This window comes from Cheilinus undulatus, linkage group 6 (genome assembly GCF_018320785.1).
Source record: "Cheilinus undulatus linkage group 6, ASM1832078v1, whole genome shotgun sequence".
Classification (NCBI taxonomy): Eukaryota; Metazoa; Chordata; class Actinopteri; order Labriformes; family Labridae; genus Cheilinus; species Cheilinus undulatus.
The window spans coordinates 7,378,802-7,399,563 of record NC_054870.1 but is presented as its reverse complement, the minus strand read 5'-3'; the positions used below and the strand labels follow the sequence as shown (position 1 = coordinate 7,399,563).

Here is a 20,762-nt window from a genome sequence, read left to right as displayed (position 1 = left end):
TTGCCTAGCTAGCTCAATTTACAGTTGGCTATCGAATTAAATGGCGGACACAGCGCATGTTCACGCTGCGTCGTGAACGTGCGCTGTGAGCAACAGTTTACATTCTTTTAACCTTCCTCTGGTCTTAGTGTGTTTTTTGATGTTTTAAGTGCGGTGGTTTTCATCTTCTCTGGTTTTATTTTACACTAACTTCTCTGAGGCTGACCTCCCCTTCCTGGCGCTGAGGCTAATTGATCACACCTGACGCTGCTCTTCAATTAAGCTCCCCTTTAAGACACCTGTTCATCCCCGCCTCAGTGCCTGAGTATTATAGCCTGCCTCTCGCCGTTGGTACAAGGGCTCCTCATTGCTCTACACACGAGTATTGGGTAACTACCAGTGATTTTCTTGTGAATTTTTGACTAACCCTGCCTGTTCTCCGTGTTTTTCCAGTGCCTCACTTCCCGCCTCACGTCAGCCCTCAAACCCAGCTGCCCTAAATTAACAGCATTGGTAATTACCAAAATCAAATTTTATGTTTCTGCAATGGTTAATACACCAATATGTAGAAGCTCTTTAACCCAAATGATGTTTTTAATGCTAAAATATAATTATTATTGTTATCCATAAATGTTCAAATTTACTGATTTACCTCCCTGACCTAAGCAGAAGTCTAATCTGGTTTTAATCTGTCAGAAGTGTATTTCAGTCCTGACTGTGGTGGTCTGCAGAGGGAGGCGTCTGACGTTGTCGGCAGCCAGACAATCTTGGGTTAAAGTTGCAAAAATGATGTGATAAAATTAGTAAATTTCTGTGATTAAAGTCCTAAATTTATAAATCCAAAGCCATAGATGTTGGTGTTCAAAGTTGTAAATGCAGATTTACTTACATAAAGTCAAAATGTAAAAAAGCTGAAATTTCTGTGTGAAATTGTTGCTGTTTTTTATTGATGTTTAGCCAGTTGGACAGAGACAGAGCAGTTTTGTGTGTTATTGGTGTGTTGTTGGCGTGTTTTTGGCATTTTGTTGGTGTGTTGCCTGTATGTTTTTGGCATGTTGCTGGCATGTTTTTGGTGTGTTGTTTAGCCAGTTGGACAGAGACAGAGCAGTTTGTTGCTTTATTATTAAACAGGGATGAACCAAATAATCAAACCAAACACTAAGTTATTGTGACTTCACCAGGAGCAGCTCAAATATCTCACTGACCACCTTTTTTGGGGCATGTTTCTGCTGCATTGTTCGTGTGTTGTTGGCATGTTGTTGGCGTGTTTTTGGTATGTTGATGGCGTGTTTTTGGTATGTTGTTGGTGTGTTGTTGGTGAGTTTTTCTGTGGTGTTGGTGTGTTTCTTGGCATGTTGGGGTGTTTCTGCTGTGTTATTGGCATGTTTTTGGCATTTTGTTGGCGTGTTGCCTGTATGTTATTGGCATGTTGCTGGCATGTTATTGATGTGTTGTTGCTGTGTTTGTGATGTGTTTTTGGCATGTTGTTGGCATGTTTTGCGTGTTATTGGTGTGTTATTGGTGTGTTTTTGGCATGTTGCTGGTATGTTTTTGGTGTGTTGTTGCTGTGTTGTTTGCGTGTTTATGCTGTATTTCTCTTGTGTTATTTATGTTTTTGTGGTGGGTTGTTGGCGTGTATCTGCTGTGTCATTGGCATGTTGTTATTGTGTTGTTGCTGTGTTTGTGGAGTGTCAGCATGTTTTTGGTGTGTTGTTGGCATGTCTTGTGTGTTACTGGTGTGTTGTTGGCGTGTTTTTGGCATTTTGTTGGTGTGTTGCCTGTATGTTTTTGGCATGTTGCTGGCATGTTTTTGGTGTGTTGTTGGCATGTTGTTTGCGTATTTCTGCTGTAATTCTCTTGTGTTGTTGATGTGTTTGTGGTGGGTTGTTGGCATGTATCTGCTGTGTCATTGGCATGTTGTTGCTGTGCTGTTGCTGTGTTTGTGGAGTGTTGTTGACGTGTTTTTGGTATGTTGTTGGCATCTCTTTGGCGGGTTTGTGCTGTGTTGTTGATGTTTTCTGCTGTGTTGTTTGCATGTTTTTCCCATGTTCCAGGCGTGCTGTTGGTGTGTATCTGGCGTGTTGTGACGTGTTTGCGTCTGCAGATGATGTCAGAGAAGACGACGAGGCCATCTCGCTCTCTGACGATGGAGAGTATCTCACCTGAAAACCTCCGGAGACAAGGTCACTCACTATCCTGCTCTATCCTCGTTTGCTGCTCTCTGATTGGTCCTCTGCTGGCTACTCCTCCTGTCCGTCTTTCAGTGGAGTTCCTGAAGGCTGTTCGGCAGCAGGTGCAGAAGTTTGAGGTCCCGTGTCCAGAGCCATGGGTGAGAGAGAATGCACCTGATACACCTGAATGCATCATCTAGCCATGTGACCATTGTAAACACACTGAGGGTCTGATTCATTAAAGAACTGTTACAGCTGTGCAACATTCAAAAGAGAGAGAATGACTCTGTCTAATCAACAAACACAGACACTTAGGGTTAAAGTCTGCACTAACTGTGCTGCAGAGCAAACAGCGTCTCCATGCTCCACTGCTATTTTGATTTAAATAAATTTATCATGCAACCTTTAAGGGAACAATCTTCTCTTCTCTTAGCCTATTTATACAGTAGCCCTTTCATATGTAACTGATGATAAACAGATGTGACCTGTGGTCTGAACAGGGTCAATAAAGTCAGATACATGTGTATAAATGTCCGATCATCATCCACGTCACTGACAACATCCTATCTCTGTGGCGGGGGGGAGGTACGCCATCATCTCTAAGCTCACCTCTTTATTTAAGGCCTAGTTGATATGTAGGCGGGTATTTTTGAAAACGGAGGTTTTTCTGTGTTTTGTCCTCCAAAACAGCATTTTAGGTCCCTGAAAACACCACTTTAAAAAATATCTGAAGCAGTCGGCATCCTCCTTTTTCGAAGTTGGCAACTTTAGACTGTTATTTGGTAAAAATGAAGGGAAAAAGCCACAACATCTCCTGCTTTGCTCCCACCTATTGATGACGTCATCCCTTAGGATTTATAAAACATTCCATCCTTGACTTTGAAGGTGACATCGTCCTTTAGAGTTTGTAACACATTCTGTTCTCTGCCTTTGATGGTATCATTCTTCAAAAGATGATCCTGTATAGCCTTTGATGATTATGGTGTCATCCCTTAGAGCTTATAAAAATTTCGTCTTTGCCTTTGAAGATAATTTCGGAGGTTATTGCGCCCTCATACAACACTTTCAGAAAACAAACCCTTCCCCCAGTGTTGGATTAGATCTGGATCAGGTTTATGAGACAAGTTTGAAAATGTAATGGTCATTGCTGGGGAACCTCTCTTTTCAATCATCTCCACTTCCAATGTGGACCAGGCCTAAGACTTTCTGAGTCTCTGCTCTCTGATTGGCCCTAACAGGAGGGGGAGGAGCCTTTCTGGGAATGTCAGGTACGTTTCCGCACCTTCCTGGGCGTCGGCCACGACAGCCACACCTTCGCTGTGATCGTGGATGGCGGTATGCAGCGGTTCAAGTGTCATGTGTTCTGGTGTGAGCCGAATACAGGGATCCTGTGGAGGCGGTGCAGGCAGTATGCATGGTGAAAACCAGAACCAGAACCAGAGGAGGAGCCACAGAGACGTCCTGATCACCAAAACACCAAACAAAACATCAGACTTCACATTTAATCACATTACATAATATAAAACTGAAATACATGACATTCTATTATATTCAGTAAGATTACATCATTGTTCTGAGATCATCTGCATGGTAAATATCTCATATTTGAACCCAGAAAGCATAAAGACGTTTCTAGATTTATACTCTAAAGAAAAGAGTTCACTGTTGGTGTAATTGAGGTTAATTTATCAGTTAATTTTGATCAAGTGAAAGCAGCTGGTGTTTTACTGCCCCTTTGTGGTCACCTCATGTTGACTTGCTCGGCTGGTCACTGATGTCATCACTTCCTGTGTTCCAGGTTCAGTACCAGAAATGTCTGGTGGCTCAGACTCCTCCTCCCAGGAGCAAGTCATTGCATGGGACCCCATCAAAGGTTAAACAGGCCAACTCCATGGATGGCGCCGCCTTCCCTCCACTTACGTCACGTTACCAGAGCAGCAGTAGGATCACCAGCGCCGAGGATCACCAAAGGCATCGGCAGCAGTATGGAGCTATTATTGTTTCAAAAGTATTTGCAAATGCGTACAAAGATCTGTGCACAAATCCAGAAATGTGTGTACAGATCTGCAAATGCGTGCACAAATCCACAAATCCGTGTAAAGATTTGCAAATTTGTACAGAGATCCACAAATACGTGCACTAATCTGCAAATATGTAGACCAATTTGTAATAGTGGACTTAGTTCATTTTGGTTCAGAATGTCTCTCAACTGGCTGTCATACACACGTGACTTTTGCAACACTTGTACCGTGCACGATTTGTACTCAGATCCGTAAGCGTGTACTTAGATCTGTAAGCACAAAGGCTGGGTCTGTTGCCCTCAGCGCAGGCTCACAGGCAAGGCTGCCTTTCTCATCACATAGGCATCACACAGGAGGCAGCAGTTAAGACTTAGTAACGGCTCTATATAACATCAGTGGGAAAGGTGGAATGTTATTGTTATTATTCATATTTTCATTGAAAGAGTGGAGAAAATAATGACTTCCTTATCTCCAAAATCATATCACAGCAGTGGTTGAATTGCCATCTCTACAAGACAGGGGTTCATTGTGTTGTATTTAACAGAAATCCCCATTATGACACTGTATGAGCCGGGTGATGTTAGCAGTAAGATCGATGGGGTGGTCACAGGGGCCAATTCCATTCTACAATTCCATTTCATTCCATTCTACCATAGTGCACTACCTCATCTCCCCCCAAAAAACATTTTTCTAAAGGCCATAATGACTATAATGTTATATTAAAATGTTAATGTTGAAAAAATTGGGGATGCACCTGTTTCAGCTGTATTTATGCCCATTGAAAATGAATGCATTTTAGTACAATGCAAATACATTCAAGAACCATATATGTGTACTACTGAGCATTAACATGTGTTTGATGGAGCAGAAGATATGATGAGTAGTTGCCTATAAGTATTGGTCTTCCTGGGTATCAACCTCCTCGCTGGTGCTTGGTTGGGACATTTCACTCCAGTTCTTTTGAGTCTCCGCCACAGACATCTTCATACTAGGCTACATAGCCTATATCTGCTACTAGTATTTCCTTGCTGGACTGTGATGTGATTTGTGTCGTGCACAGGTGCGATGGATCGCATACAAACCAGTAGGGTGTCAGAATATTATGTTTATACTTCTCATCCAACCACAATCAAATTCACCCTATCTGGATGGCACAATTTACCTGGATAGGTTTTTAGGTTTTCTGTGGTTTTTTTGAACAGTGAAAGGCTGGAATGAAAACAAGCTGAAATGAAATAGCAGTAACAAGGCTATTTTTAAAATGTAAGGAGTAGAAAGTACAGATAATTGCGTGAAAATGTAAGGAGTAGAAGTAAAAAATCGACAGAAAAATAATTACTCCAGTAAAGTATAGATACCCAAAATTTCTACTCAAGTAAGGTAACAAAGTATTTGTACTTCGTTACTTGACACCTCTGGAGAGCATGCAGACACTGGTCAAGGCTTGTTTTGCATTTTATACAATTAATCGTTTTGTAAATGTACTTGTCCTCTGTGCTTTGTGCATTAATTATGTGACCTAAGAATATGCAGTTGCTGATCAAGTATGGCAGATTTTTGAGAGATCTGTTAGCCTTTTGCCACTGAAACATGAACAGTGTTTAAACAAAGAAACTAGTCCACCTATCTATGACTAAACACAGCCATCGTGCCCACTGCAAAGCCATTTATGGGGTTATAAAGTTATACATCATGATGGCTGCATGAACAGAAATAGCCACCATGTTCTATTTCAGTGCAATCAGGGGTGGACGGGATGACGTGGCATGCAAAATAACCTCTTCTCACAGTTGTTACACAATGCAACATGATGGCTGCATGCACAAACACAGCCATCATGGGGCATTGTGTTTCATATGTGTGAAAAGATTATTTTGCATGTCATATCATCCCCGCCTGCCCCTAATTGCATTTCAATGCAGAAGATTACAGTGTCTACACACACAGCCATCATATTGAATTGTAATGCACTTAAGTATTCACACATATTTGTAACACAAAAGCATGATGATGGCTGCCTCTGCAGCCCCTGTTTTACCCCTGTGTATATAAGGTATGTGTTAAAATTTACCAGGGGGTCAGTCTAACCACTGTTGAATCAACTGAATATATTAAATAGCTGTATTTAACTTATATTCACACATCACAGAGGAGAACAATGTAGCCAACATTCACAATGTTACTCACAGCATCTTTAAATAACTACAAAAACAATAACTGCCTTGGTTTAAAATGAAGTCCAAAGTGTAAGCACTTTTAATCTACAGGAACTGGACTAAAGTTGCTTGGAGTTTTTGCTGATGTAACCCACCTCAGGCACTTGGACTGAGGTTTAATAGGCAGATCTAAGTTCTAGGCTCTATGAGGAGTTATGGCAGTCTGTTAAGTAGTCAAACATTTGATCATATGTATGCCTCCCTTAAAATAACTTACAACAACACTGATTTTTGCTTTTTTCCCCCTTACTGTATTATGTTTGGTTCCCTTTCTTTCCTTTAGTTTTAGTGTTTAATTTGTTATAAGTAACAAAACATTCCTTTAACATACACCACAGTATACCTTTGGTTTAAATGTAACATAAATTGATCTTTAAAAGAACACTTAAAATGATAAAATGTGATTGAATGTAATTTAATATGTCTTTACATGTATTTTGATGATTGAGATTTTTATTTTTAGGATTAAAAAAATATATATACTGTTTTTAATTCTGTGTTTTTTTTTTTTTTTTGTATTTTTATTCCCTTTGTTGGATTTCTTGTGAAGCACTTTGTACCTGAAGTTTTGAATAGTGCTATATATCTAAAAATAACTATCGTAAAGAAGGAAAAAAACCTCACAGGGAGAACGCTCCAGAACCCCCCCAGTTGCCGGCTAACCTCTAATGTTGGCATCACCTACTGCAGCTCCTCCCTGTAGTTACATGACCCCATGTAATATGAGAACGATCAAGCACAGGCTTACAAATTACAACTAATTTTACAGATAAATATGAGGCTTCTGCCCAATAAGAAATTAGATTTTAATGCAGGAGGAAGACACTATTTAAAAAAAATGTTGAAAAATTCACTATTAAAGTTGCAAACAAATGCAATAATTGCTCTTCAGCTGAATCTAATCCCTGCTTAAATGCAACTTCTGCGGAATCTCTCTTGCCATTTGCGCAAAAGAAGCATCCAAGTTTTTCAAGTACTTTAGGAACACGGTCTCTCTCTCCCTCTCTCTGTAGGCAGCATGACATAAAGATGCAACCGTTGACAGCCACGCTCTCAAAAGTCCCAGCTCACACTGGGGTAGAAGGTAATGAAACAGCAGATGAGACTGCAAACAGAGCATTAGGGACAATGACAATGATACAGTTCCCTTTGGAAAAAGTTAAGCAAAATCATTTATTAAAAAGGCAGTGGAGAATTTATGACCGAGGAGTTGGGATGAAGATACTAATGGAAGACACTACTGTAATATTCAGAAATCAGTTAACATCCAAGAATACAAAGGAAAATGCAGACAACAAGAAGTAATCATTTCTAGACTTAGATTAGGACACACAGGAATAAAATCAACTCTTTATTTGATGGGAAAGCGTGTATCTGGAAAATGTGATGTTTGTGAAGTTAATGAAAATGTTGAACATATCGTTTTAAAGTGTAGAAAGTATGAAACAGAAAGAAATGCATTGATAAACAGGATATATGAATTAGAACAAACTTGCAGTCTGAACAGGATTTAAGAAAGAAACTATAAAACTAGATCAAAATTGCAATTTCAGCTGAAATTGCATGGGGATGCTGGGGCTGAATTGTGGAAGAACTGCTGAACATAGCCAAAAACACAAAACTAGCTGAAAATAGCATAAAAGTAGCTGTAAATGGCATTCAATAGCTCAATAAAAGGATAAAAATAGCTAAAAGTAGCCTTAAAAACGCAAATAGCCCAAAAATAGCTGAAAGTAGCCTTAAAATAGCTGAAGAATAGCTTTTGGCCTAAAAGTAGCTGAAAAAGCATAGAAATAGCTGAAAATAGCATGAATACATCTATATTCTTTAAAATTATAAAAGTTAGAAATTAGAAAAGTCATGGCAGTGGACTGACGCAGACTGAATTTTTCAAAGTTTAAACAGTGTCGATATGACAAGGTATGAAGGAGGAGATAGGAGAAAGAAGAATAAACAAATGGCCGACAGCACCCCCACTAATTAGAGACTGCTTAGAGGCTACTTTAGTCTTTTCTAACGGTCTATGGTCATATTCACAACTTTAGAATGTAACCTGGAGTATCCGTCACCCTAAAGTTGCAAACCCATGTACAGTAGGTGGCGATAAACCTGAACAAGTTGGTTGCGAAAGAAGAAAGAGAAGAAGACAGCCACTCCCATAATGCATTGCGGGATACAATATGGCGACGTCGATATCAGAGAGCCAAACAAAACGATCGAAACTGGTTTAAAAATCGACAAAAAGACGCTTATAATCATTTTCACTAACGCCATAGACTCAGAAAAGTCACAACGGGTCTAGGCTCGCTAGAGAGGCGCCATTTTAGGTCTACGGAGACACAGAGGGCAGCAACAGAGCAGCAGTCAGCTTTCAGTGGATGAACAGGTAAGTATATGATTAACGGTTCAACAGTTTGGCCAGTTTTCAGAAACTATGCCACTTCTTGGCGTTTATAGGGCACCACGATTTCGGCGTTAAAGGAAACGGAGAAATGGCAAATAAAAACAGAATCTTATATTAAACACGGAATATTATAATGTCTAATAATACAAGCCTGATAACAACGGCAAACACTACGTAGCTCACCACGGGGCAGTTCTACACGAAAACTGGTCCTTACTACGAGTTATTTACCCTCTTTGAATCGATTATTGCTGCATTTAGAATGAAATGGTTAAAAGACTGTGTTGCTCATCTTCTTTCTATGCGGTTCCACATTCCCAATAAACGTTTTCACAAAGTTGGGGGTATTGAGTTCCTGCAAATGCGATTTTGAGGTTCCAAAAACTCCTTTAAAAATATTTAACTTACATAAACAAGCTTTGCATTATGGAAGAATGATGTTTACCCATAACTTTTCCCCCCACAGTGCTATATTATGGAACAGCAGATTAATCACCATAAACAGGAAATCAATCTTTAAAGCAGACTGGTATGAAAAGAGTTTAACTTTTGTTTATGATTCACTGACTACTGAGGGTCACTTATTGTTATTTGAGGAACTTGAGGTGAAATATGGTTCAACTATCACAAAACGGGATATGAAAAAATGATCAGTTGTATTCTATGTGTACACCTTCCTTGCCCTCTTTAAAGGTTGGTGAGGTCAGTCTGTTAGAAGATGTAACAATAAAAATATCAGTTTGTGTTTTCAACAGAAAAACATAGGAGGTTTGAGGCCCCCCTGATTAAACAAAAAACTCTCTCTCTCTTTTTACCTTACCTGCCCTATAGCTCCTAAAGTCAAAGAGGCACGCTTTAAAATTGCATCTGCGATTTACCCTGTGAACTATTTTTTGAACAAGAGATTTAATTTTGGGGTGGACTTCTGTACATTTTGTTCATTAGAGATAGAAAACATTGAGCATTAATTTTCCACTGACCTCGAACTAAATTGTTTTGGTAGCCACAGGATAAGAATAGCCACAGCTGGCCCCACGATCAGATTAAAGTTGGTGAAGATGGCTTTAAGCAGTACGATGTCATCAATGCTCTGGACATGGGTGCTATGATGAGTACGATCTGCTCATGGTTGGATAACGCGGTGAAGTTTGAGAAATCTCATGGCGTAACACCCTGGACACTGAGATCGTCCCAAAGTCTGACCCTAAGGAGGAAGAGACTCACATCCTTATTGTGGAAGGCTTTCTGCTTTACACCTACAAACCTTTGGTCGACGTGCTGAACCAACGTTACTTTATTTCCATCCCGTAAGAAGAATGCAAAAAGAGGAGGTGCTCTAGGAACTACACGGTGCCAGATCCACCCGGCCTGTTCGCTGGCCACGTCTGGCCCATGTATTTGAAACACAAGAACCTCAAAACACCTTTTTTTCACTTGTAACAACATAATCTACTACATGGACGATTTAAATGCAAATATCTCAGATTTAGTTAATCTTGTTATAATACCGGGTAAATATCATATCCATACCTGTAAAGGGAAAAGCTGCAACACTTCTTTCTCTGTTTTTATCTTTGATTTCACCCACTACCTTAAATCACTGAAATGTGCTTAAAAAAATGAATATAAAAGGCTGTAAAACTCCACAACTCTGTATCAAAATCCTTGCTATTCTAACATGTCATGCCTTGGTTTAAGTGTGCGCTTATCTGAAAACTTGAATACCTCTTTTTTGTTCTTTTTATTTGCATTCTGGTTATTCCTTTTATCCCAATTTGCATTCCAACATTGTAGTCCTTACAATCAAAGTGGCTGTTGTTGTGATACTTTGTTGAACTTCTTTTTGATTTATTTGTTCACTCAGAGCTGATTCACAAATAGAGGACCATCCAGAGGAGAGTGAAACTGTCAGGATCATGAGTTCAGCTGAAGTGGTGAGTTGTTTAAAAAAAAACTACAGTGAGCTTAATGTATTAAGATAGTTTGATTTTTACTCCCTTAAATCATATTCAACCATTTTAAACCCCATGTCAACAGATTGGACCAAATAACAGTTATGTGATTTTAAATTCCACTGGTTACCATGGTTACCATCAGAATCTGCCTGTTAGATGTCTCATATATCAAACATATCACTTACTGAACCTTTAAAGTATGAAAAAGGCGATTTTACTCTCTCCAGGCATGGGCGTTCATGCATCCAGGATGCTAGTGTCAAAGACTAAAACTAAGGGGATTTTGTCCCTAATTCTATTTCATTTTAGTTAGTTTTGTAAGCACACAATACAGTTTTAGTTAGTTTTTGTTTTGTTTGCAAAGCTTAGTTTTTACTTAGTTTCAGTTAACTAGAATAATTTTTATATTTTAGTTTTTTTTAGTTAACTGTAATAACCTACGTTCAGACTGTCTCAGCTGGCGCAACAGCTTAAATGTTAAGAGTGCAAACTCTGTCTTTATTAAGAACTTTGGTTCCTACTAGGCTACATTTGAACTCACTCACACAGAGTTACTGCAACCCATAGCAGATCATCATAGTATGATTATTAGCCATGGTGCCACAACCATTAAAGGAAACCTTACCATGAGCTACTGTGGACATATTGAACTGGTCATTAACACAAATATCTAATCAGCCAATCATTTAGCAGCAACCAGTGCATTTAGACATGGTCAAAATGATGTGTTGAAGCTCAAATTGAGCATCAGAAGTACAAGGTGATTTAAGTGACTCTGAACGTGTTATCAGGGCACATGTACAGTCCCCTCCAAAAGTACTGGAACGGTGAGGCCAATATCTGTGTTTTCACTTTGGACTAAAAACCTTTGGGTCTGACATCTAGAGATGAATATGAGACAAGAGATCAACTTCTCAGCCTTTATTTCCAGGTATTTACATCTGGATCGGATACATGACTTAGGAGATAGCTTTATTTGTAATGAACACCACATGTTTTGGTGATAAAAAGTATTGGAACAGATAGACTTTAATGGATTAAAGTGAATAAGACTTAGCTATTATTTAGTTGCAAATCCTTTTCCCACAATAACTGCATCAAGCCTGTGACCCACTGACCAAACTTTTAAGTTCTTCTGTGATGCTTTTCCACCGTGTTTCACAGATGAGCTTGTATGTTTGGGATCATGAACAGATCCTTTCTAGGTTCATCTTTGTCTCATCAGTCTATAAAACTTTGTCCCAGAATTTCGAGGGTGGTCTCTGGCTTTTTGGCAAATTCCAGCCTGGCCTTCCTGTTCTTCTCGCTAATGAGTGGTTTGCATCTTCAAGTGTAGCCCTTATACTTTTGTTCATGAAGTCTTCTGCAGTGTTAATTTTGGCAGCTATTTTTAATTTTTGTCTTAGTTGTAGTCTTTAAATGAAATGCATTTTAGATTCTGTCACATTTTAGTCATGTCTACCCTTTCTAGTTGACAAAAACTCGAAACATTTTAGTCTAGTTTTAGTCCATAAAAAGTCCTCACATTTTAGTCTTTACTTTTAGTCCAAGCATTTATTTTCTTGCCTAAATCTGGTACCAATCATGTTAGTGTGTTCTCTGCACCCTGCCAAACCTGGGGTCTCTGCTTTCTACTGCTGAGAGGCAGAATAGATACAGATACATTGTTTTTTGACAGATTTACCCACGGTGGATTTTGAATGTCTGACGAAAACTACATTACATTTTAGTCTAGTTAAGTCATTTTGAGGAGAGCTAAGCTTAGTTTTTGTCAGTTTTAGTCACCACAGATCTATTTTTGTTAGTTTTAGTCTAGTTGTCATGAAAAAAAGGCTGCCTATGCATAGTTTTAGGTGACAAAATTAACACGGGTCTTCTGCGAACAGTAGATTGTGATACCTTCACTCCTGCCCTCTGGAGGTTTTAGGATCTTTCTTTACAGCTCTCACAATATTTCTGTCATCAACTGCTGATGTTTTCCTTGGTCTACTCACTCAAGATCTGTTACTGAGTACAGCAGTGGTTTCTTTCTTCTTAGGACATTCCTAATGTTTTTACTGGCTGTGGCCAATGTTTGTGAAATGGCTCTGGTTGATCTTCCATCTTCTCCCAGCTTCACAATTGCTTGTTACCTCCCATAGACAGCTCTCTGGCTTTTATATTGTTTACATCTCTAACTATAAATGTAACCTGCACAGGCAAAACCCAAATCTGAAACCGAGTGTAGACATTCAGCGCTATTTACACCGCATTCCATATTATTAAGCAAATGACATTTTTCTCTTATTTTCCTAAATATTAATGCAAATGAAAGTCATAGTATTTTTCAAGTCATCAGTCGTAGAGCATAATTCAAATGTTTTTGAACAAACTTCATAATGATAACCATTTTTTTTTTTTTTAATAAAAGCCTCAAAATGCACTGTTCCACATTATTAAGCACGACAGCTTTTTAAAACATTTTATAGGTTGTAAAGAACTGAAAATGGTCATTTGTTGAATTTGCAGCATCAGGAGGTCATATTTACTGAAATCAAAGCTATTTTAATCAAAAACATCTTAACAGGACAAGTTCCATGTTAACATAGGAGCCCTTCTTTGATATCACCTTCACTATTCTTGCATCCATTGAACTTGTGAGTTTTTGGAGAGTTTCTGCTTGAAATTCTTTGCAGGATGTCAGAATATCCTCCCAGAGCTGCTGTTCTGATGTGAACTGCCTCCCACCCTCATAGATCTTTAGCTTGAGGATGCTCCAAAGGATCTCAATAGGGTTGAGGTCAGGGGAGGATGGGGGCCACACCATGAGTTTCTCTCCTTTTATGTCCATAGCAGCCAATGACACAGAGGTATTCTTTGCAGCATGAGATGGAGCATTGTCATGCTTGAAGAAAATTTTGCTACAGAAGGAACTGCTCTTCTTTTTGTACCATGGAAGAAAGTGGTCAGTCAGAAACTCTATATACTTTGCCGAGGCCATTTTCACACCTTCAGGACCCTAAAGGGGCCTACCAGCTCTCTCCTCATGAATCTGGCCCAAACATGACTCCGCCCCCTCCCTGCTGATGTCAAAGCCTTGTTGGAACATGGTGGCCATCCACCAACCATTCACTACTCCTCCATCTGGACCATCCAGGGTTGCACGGCACTCATCAGTCAAGAAGGCTGTTTGAAAATGAGTCTTCATGTATTTCTGGGCCCACTGCAACCGTTTCTGCTTGTGAGCATTGGTTAGAGGTGGCTGAATAGTAGATTTATACAAGACTGCAAGCCTCTGGAGGATCCTACACCTTGAGGTTGGGGGGACTCCAGAGGCCCCAGCAGCTTCAAATACCTGTTTGCTGCTTTGTAATGGCATTTTAGCATCTGCTCTCTTAATCTGAATTTGCCTGGCAGAAACCTTCCTCATTATGTCTTTATCTGCATGAACCCATCTGTGCTCTGAATCAGCCACAGATTTCTTCACAGTATGATGATCACAATTAATTTTTCATGAAATATCGAATGTTTTCATACCTTGTCCAAGGCATTACACTATTTGACACTTTTCCACAGCAGAGAGATCCTTTTTCTTTCCCATATTGCTGAAACCTGTGGCCTGCTTAATAATGTGGAATATGTGGAAAAGTTTGAGGTTTTTATTAAAAAAAAACAAAAAAAACAAAAAAAAAAACAGTTATCATCATGAAGTTTGTTCAAAAACATTTGAATTATACTCTAACGGCTGATGACTTGAAAAATATTGTGTCATTTGCATTAATATTTAGGAAAATCAGAGAAAAATGTAATTTGCTTAATAATGTGGAAAGCAGTGTATTGTGTGAATAATCAATGTTAAGGACACACCTGGGCAACTAAACACACCTGTCAGTCACATGTTCCAGTACTTTTGCTCACATGAAAAATGGGTGGGTTCAAACAAAGAGTGTTATCTAAGAGTTGACTATCAGATCCAGATGTAAATAACTGGAGATAAATGCTGAAATTTTCATCTCTTGTCTCGTATTCATCTTTTTGTGTCAAACCCAGACGTTTTCAGTCTAGACGGGTGTCAAACTCAAGGGCCAAATCTGGCCCGTAGAACAGTTAACATGATCTCATATTTCTGTTACAACTGGCCCATCATCCTTGATGATTTCAGATATTCTTGTTAAGTCATAAAATCTGAAAATAAGGAGGAAATAAATTTAGATAGGAAGTCAGGAATGTTGAAAAAGAAATTAATTTGTGTTTTGATGTCATATTTTCCATATAGCATCTCACAATTAGGACTCAAACTTAGGATTTTGACTTTGTATTTCATACTGTAAGCTTTTCAAGTCATAATTTTGACTTCCCATATAATAGTTTAAGCTTTAAGATTCATAATTCTACATTTCTAATTCATATTTTGACCATTTAAACCAATAATTTTGTATTTTATCTCAAATTTAAACTTTAAACTTTGACTTCATAATCCCACAGTTTGACCTTTTAGACTCATAATTTAAAATTTTAAATCATATTTGCCTTTTAATTTCATGATTACAAATTTTATTTAATATTTTTACTTTTTTTACTCATAATTTTGACTTTCTAGTATTTTTGCCTTAAAAAACATTATTTTTCAATTTCAATTTAACATTTTTGACCTTTTGGAACAAATAGATTTACTTACTCAGATTGTGCAGCTTTGAACTTATGTTTTTAACTTTTTAAATGTCAAAATAATTTATCATTAGTGCTAAGGTTTTTTTTTTCATATTTTATTACTGGTGAAATGAGGTTGACAGTTTGTGGTTAAAAAAGGGACCCTGTCAGGCTCTCAGGTTAGACCTGAATCCAGAATCCGGCCCCTGCTGTGATTGAGTTTGACATCCTGGGTCTAGAGCAACAATAAAGGAATGCCAATACTTTCAGAGGGGACTGTGTCCTAAAATAACCTTCTCATCGTCTCCTTCTCTGTCCTTTTGTTTCTTTGTAGAAACAGCCTGAAAAGAACCCAGGCAGCTCTCACCAGGAGGAGCGAATCAAAAAACCCACTGGTCACAGGCATGATAAACGTTTTCCCTGTACCTTCTGTGGAAGGAAATTTAGCCGAGCATATCGCTTAAAGAATCACGAGAGGATCCACACTGGAGAGAAGCCCTACCCCTGCGACCAGTGTGGGAAGAGTTTCAGAATTTTAGATAACCTGAGGGTTCACCAACGGATCCACACAGGAGTGAAGCTGTTTTCCTGCGACCAGTGTGAGAAGAGTTTTGTTTTGTCATGTGATTTAAAGAAACATCAGAGAGTCCACACTGGAGTGAAGCCGTATACCTGCGACGAGTGTGGGAAGAGTTTTGCTCAGTCAGGTGGTTTGAAGAAACACCAGAGCATCCACACTGGAGAGAAGTCTTTCTGGTGTGAGGAGTGTGGGAAGTGGTTCTGTCTATCCAACGAGCTGACTGTTCACAAACGAAGTCACACTGGAGAGAAACCTTACTCCTGCCACGAGTGTGGGAAGAGATTTTTTCTGTCTAGTGATTTGAGGAAACACCAGAGAATCCACTCTGGAGAGAAGCCATACTCATGTGAGCACTGTGGGAAGTTATTCCGTCTGTACAACCAGATGATTATTCACAGGCGGATACACACTGGAGAGAAGCCGTACTGGTGTGAGGACTGTGGGAAGTTTTTCCGTCAGTTACCTCACTTAAAGAAACACCAGCTTCTCCATAATGGAGAAAAGCAAAAACAGAAGTCCGACTCACCATGAGATGATGAATCACCTTTTTAAACAGTTTAACTGTCAGTCGATGTAAATTCCATAAATTTGAATTAAAATTTATCATTGCATCAAAGTCAAGTTGCTGTTTTCATTTTTTTCCACTGCCAAAGCCACAGCATTAAAAATACAGGATAAACACACATACAAGCTCCTGATTTCAACTGTGTCCAAACCTGTTAGTTTGTTTGATAATGATGTGTTTTCTGCAGCAGAGGTACCAGTGTGTGGTCAGTGTTTTTCTGTTAAAACATCTGTAAAAAGCACTAAAATGTCCGTTAAATGGCTTGGTAAGAGGGTTAAAAGTTTTTCAAAGGGGCGAGGAGGCTTTAAGAGGCTAAAAAGTTCTAAAGCTGGGAGGGGGTTGAAGGGTGCTTGTTTTTGATTTGTTTCCGAATGTTTTTATTGCTTTTGTTGTCATTTTTATTGTTTATTGTTGTTGTTTTTGTTTTATCAGAAAAGCCCAGGGATCAGTGTGTGTGCATGTTGTGTGATGTGGTATGTATGGTGTTGTGTAGTGTAGTGTTGTTTTAATCCATGTTGTGTATGGTGTTATCTCAGGCAGCAGGCTGTTGCTTGGTGTCGTTTGATGGTTTTGATTCTGGATATGGAGTGGATGTAGTGGGTGCTGATGAATGCTGGGAGTCTGTGGGCCACTTTGAGTGCTTTGTTTTGGGTGGTTTGCAGGCGGTTGAGTTGGTGGTCTGAGTTGGGATGGGGGATTAATTTAAAAATCAGTCTCAGCAAGGCAGAATGGTTCTAAAAACATGCAGTCAAAGTACAGCAATTAAACAATCCAGATAAAACCAAATTCACAATTTAAATCTGTATAAAACCCCAGTATAAAAACATGCAAGAATTCTAGAACAATTAAACCGTACTTCTGCCCTGTGACACAAGTGGGACCGATCATGGCCCGTCCCTTTCATCAGGAACCAGAGCAGTGCAGCAGCAGAAGAACTTGGGCCCTCAGGAGAAGATGGGGTCTGGCCTGTTGTACTTGTGAGTTTGCTTGGTATTTTGTTGCTCACGAAGCATGTTAGAATAATGGCTATGTGTGTCTCCCAAACCCCTACAACACTGATCATCAACTGGCAGCCCGAGGTCCATATCAGACCCCCCAAAAGCTTCCTGTCCGGACCCCGAAAGATCACTAGATTCAGAGAAGCAGAAAAAAAGATGCTGTGGTTTTAAGATTATCCTTTGGCTTTAAATGTCTGTAGCTGTTAAATCCATACCACAAACAAATAATATTGAAATGTTATGTCTGTGCACGCCGCTGGAGGAAATTAAACTTCTAGTCATGATTTAGCCCTGTTCAACTCTTTACTGTGTTTCTGCTGAAGTGTGAGCTGACTGAAAGTGAGTATTTCTCGGTAGTTTTAAGTTTCAGAGTTAATTTAAGGGAAAGATAAAGGTACAGTGAAGGGCAGTTATAAAGAAAAGATGAGGAAAGGACAGGGAAAACCATCACTGAAGAATATTCTCCAGGAAGGAAAGAAACAACAGAAGTCAGGAAAAGGATGAGCCAAGAGAGGAGAATGGTTAGAGAATTGGGTTAAATTGACTGGACTGAGGATTTATTTAACATGAAGTAAAAGAAACAATACAATGAGAAAGAGGAAGGAGAGAAGAGGAAGTGAGGTCACTACTGGTTTAAACATCAGGTGAAGATAAAGGGATGCAGAGGATGAAACTGCTGATCTGATAACGGTGAAGTTAAGACCTTTGCAAAAGTGGTAAGAGTTGATTTAAAAGAAAAAAGATACATAAAAATCTATTAATGGTGACATTATATCACATTTTCTATTTGTATTGTTTTAGATTCTGATTCTGTACTTCTTTATATATTTATTTATTTCCTTTGTTGGATATATTGTAAAGCCCTTTGTAACTTGAAAAGTGCTTTACAAATAAACTATGATCAAAATCAATGAAAATAGTGATTGTAAAGCAGGAAAATATCTCTAAAACCCCCATATGTCAGGATAACTGCCTAGTGTTTATAACACCTTTCTCCTCCCCTACACAAAAGCACAGTGCCCCATTTAATGCGAAAACAACCAAGCATAAGGTTACAAATTAATAGGTCTACTAATTTCACAGAAGAATAACATGCTCCTGCCCTGTATGACATTCAATTTAACATGGGAGGAAAAAAAGAGAAAAGGTTTTTTATTTACTACTAACGTTGTAAATAATTACTCTCTAGCTGGGACTAATCCCTGTTTAAATCCCACTTCTCCAGAATTTTCCTTGCCATTTGTTTAAAAAAGCGTCCAATTCTTTCAAGTACCTCAGGACTATCAGTCTTTTACGGTGGCCCCAAAGGCCAATAGGAATAAATATTTCAAAAGCGCAAAATATTTTCACAAAACACAAAAAAATTAACAAAACATAAAAACATTTCACAAAACAAAAATAAATTTCACAGCACAAAAATAAATTTCCCAGAACAAAAATACATTTCACGAAAAATTTCTTTCGGCAGCATGACGTAGTGACGCAACCGCTTGCTATTAGTTGACAGCCACTCCCACAATGCATTGCGTGAAACAATATGGCAATGACGATGGAGGAAAGCAAAACTTCATGATCGAAACTCGATTAAAATTGGACAAAAGGACGCTGATTATCCTTAACTAACACTGTGAATTTAATCTTTAAAGACTCAGATGACTCAAAAGTCACTGAAGGTCCAGGCTCACTCGAAAGGCGCCATTTTAGGGCTACGGAGACATTGAGGGCAGCAACTGAACAGCTGAACAGTCAGCGTCAGTGGATTAACAAGTAAGAATATGATTTACCGTTCAAACGTTGGTCGTGTTATTTTACCTCAGACTCGAGTCGAACTCGACATTTTACAAAGACCTGCAGGCTATAAGATGAACATGAATGTCAATTAGTTAAATGATTCCTCCCATTAATATTGTAGCTCATTTTGGTTGGTTAACGAGCCAATGCTTGTCCGGATTTAAAGTACCGGTGCAACATGAGCACTGGAGAGAGGTGAGGAGGACAGTCACAGTCAGGAGGGGAAATGCAGCCTCGTACTGCATGGACGGTTACTGTACATTGTGAGGGTAAAGCAAAGTTTAGGGAACGGGTTTACTTTCAACCATTTAGTTTTTGCTTTTATCCTATCTTATCCTATCAAAAACGTCAGTCAGGACCCAGTGTGATTATGGAAGTACTCAAAATCCTACAGTTTCTAATGAATGCTATAAAATGTTGCAAGTATTTGACTGTTACACTGATAATCATTAGTATATGTATAGAGACCACAGTAAGATAGGTATTATGATGCAGAGGTGATGAAACAATTCGTATTGTGAGGCTGAATCCACAATACGCTTTGTATGATGTTATGATAGGATGCATCCTTGAGGATTTGAGTACACACCGTCTTTCTCTTCTTTGCAAAGAGGTGGAGAGCATTGAGGAATTACACAGTAAAACACCTTAGAGGGAACTCTGACTGTTGTACTGTTTTAGTTTGCTGTAATCTGGATTATTGAACTTCTCTCTGATTTAGTTGTTCATTTCAGAGCGGATTCACAAATGGAGGACCTTCCTACGAAAGAGGAGAGAGGAAATGTCAGCATCATGGGGTCAGCTGAAGTGGTGGGTTATTTTAAAAAAGTACAGTGAGCGTGACATATACAAATAGTTTGGTTTTTATTCCCTTAAATCATACTCCACCACCCCAAACCCAATATTTACCACAGAAGGGCCCAAAAACAGTTGTGATCTTAAATTCCACTGGTTACTATGGTTACAAGCAGATGTGATCTTTCTAATCTAGGATCTGATTGTTAGATGTCTCTTATATCCAGCATATTACTCACTGAACCTTTAGAGCAGTGAAACTCACCGTGTGGCTCTTCTGTGACTATTTTTGGCTCTTTTATGTCTCAATTTTAAATATTATTCCCCCAGAAACATTTTTGCCACCTGTAACTCTTTTTTTTTTTGTCAACTTTCTCCCATTTTTTTTGCTATTTTCTGACCCATTTTTGCCCCTTTTCACACATTTTTTGCTGCTTTTTGACCATTTTTGCCACCTTTAATTTATTTTTTATGCTACTCAAGCCATTTTTGCCACTTTCCACCGCTTAGATTGTAGCTCTTACAAAGGTGTTTTTCAATAATTTGGCTCTTTGGTTGAGCAGGGTTGAGTAACACTGCTTTGGAGTATGGACAGAATTTGTTAATTTTTAGGTCCCTAGCACCAAAGGTGTGAGGACTGTGTTGTAACTGGTCTGAT

General features: G+C 38.9%; 1 protein-coding gene across 1 annotated transcript; it reads left to right on the top strand.

The window, feature by feature from the left end:
• The first annotated feature begins 8,563 nt into the window (after positions 1 to 8,563).
• On the top strand, positions 8,564 to 16,523 carry LOC121510718 (zinc finger protein 239-like). The gene is made up of 3 exons (XM_041788904.1): positions 8,564 to 8,773; positions 10,656 to 10,725; positions 15,710 to 16,523. The coding sequence occupies exons 1-3, from the start codon at positions 8,766 to 8,768 to the stop codon at positions 16,484 to 16,486; spliced, it is 855 nt and encodes a 284-aa protein (XP_041644838.1). The 5' UTR covers positions 8,564 to 8,765; the 3' UTR covers positions 16,487 to 16,523.
• The last annotated feature ends 4,239 nt before the right edge of the window (positions 16,524 to 20,762 follow it).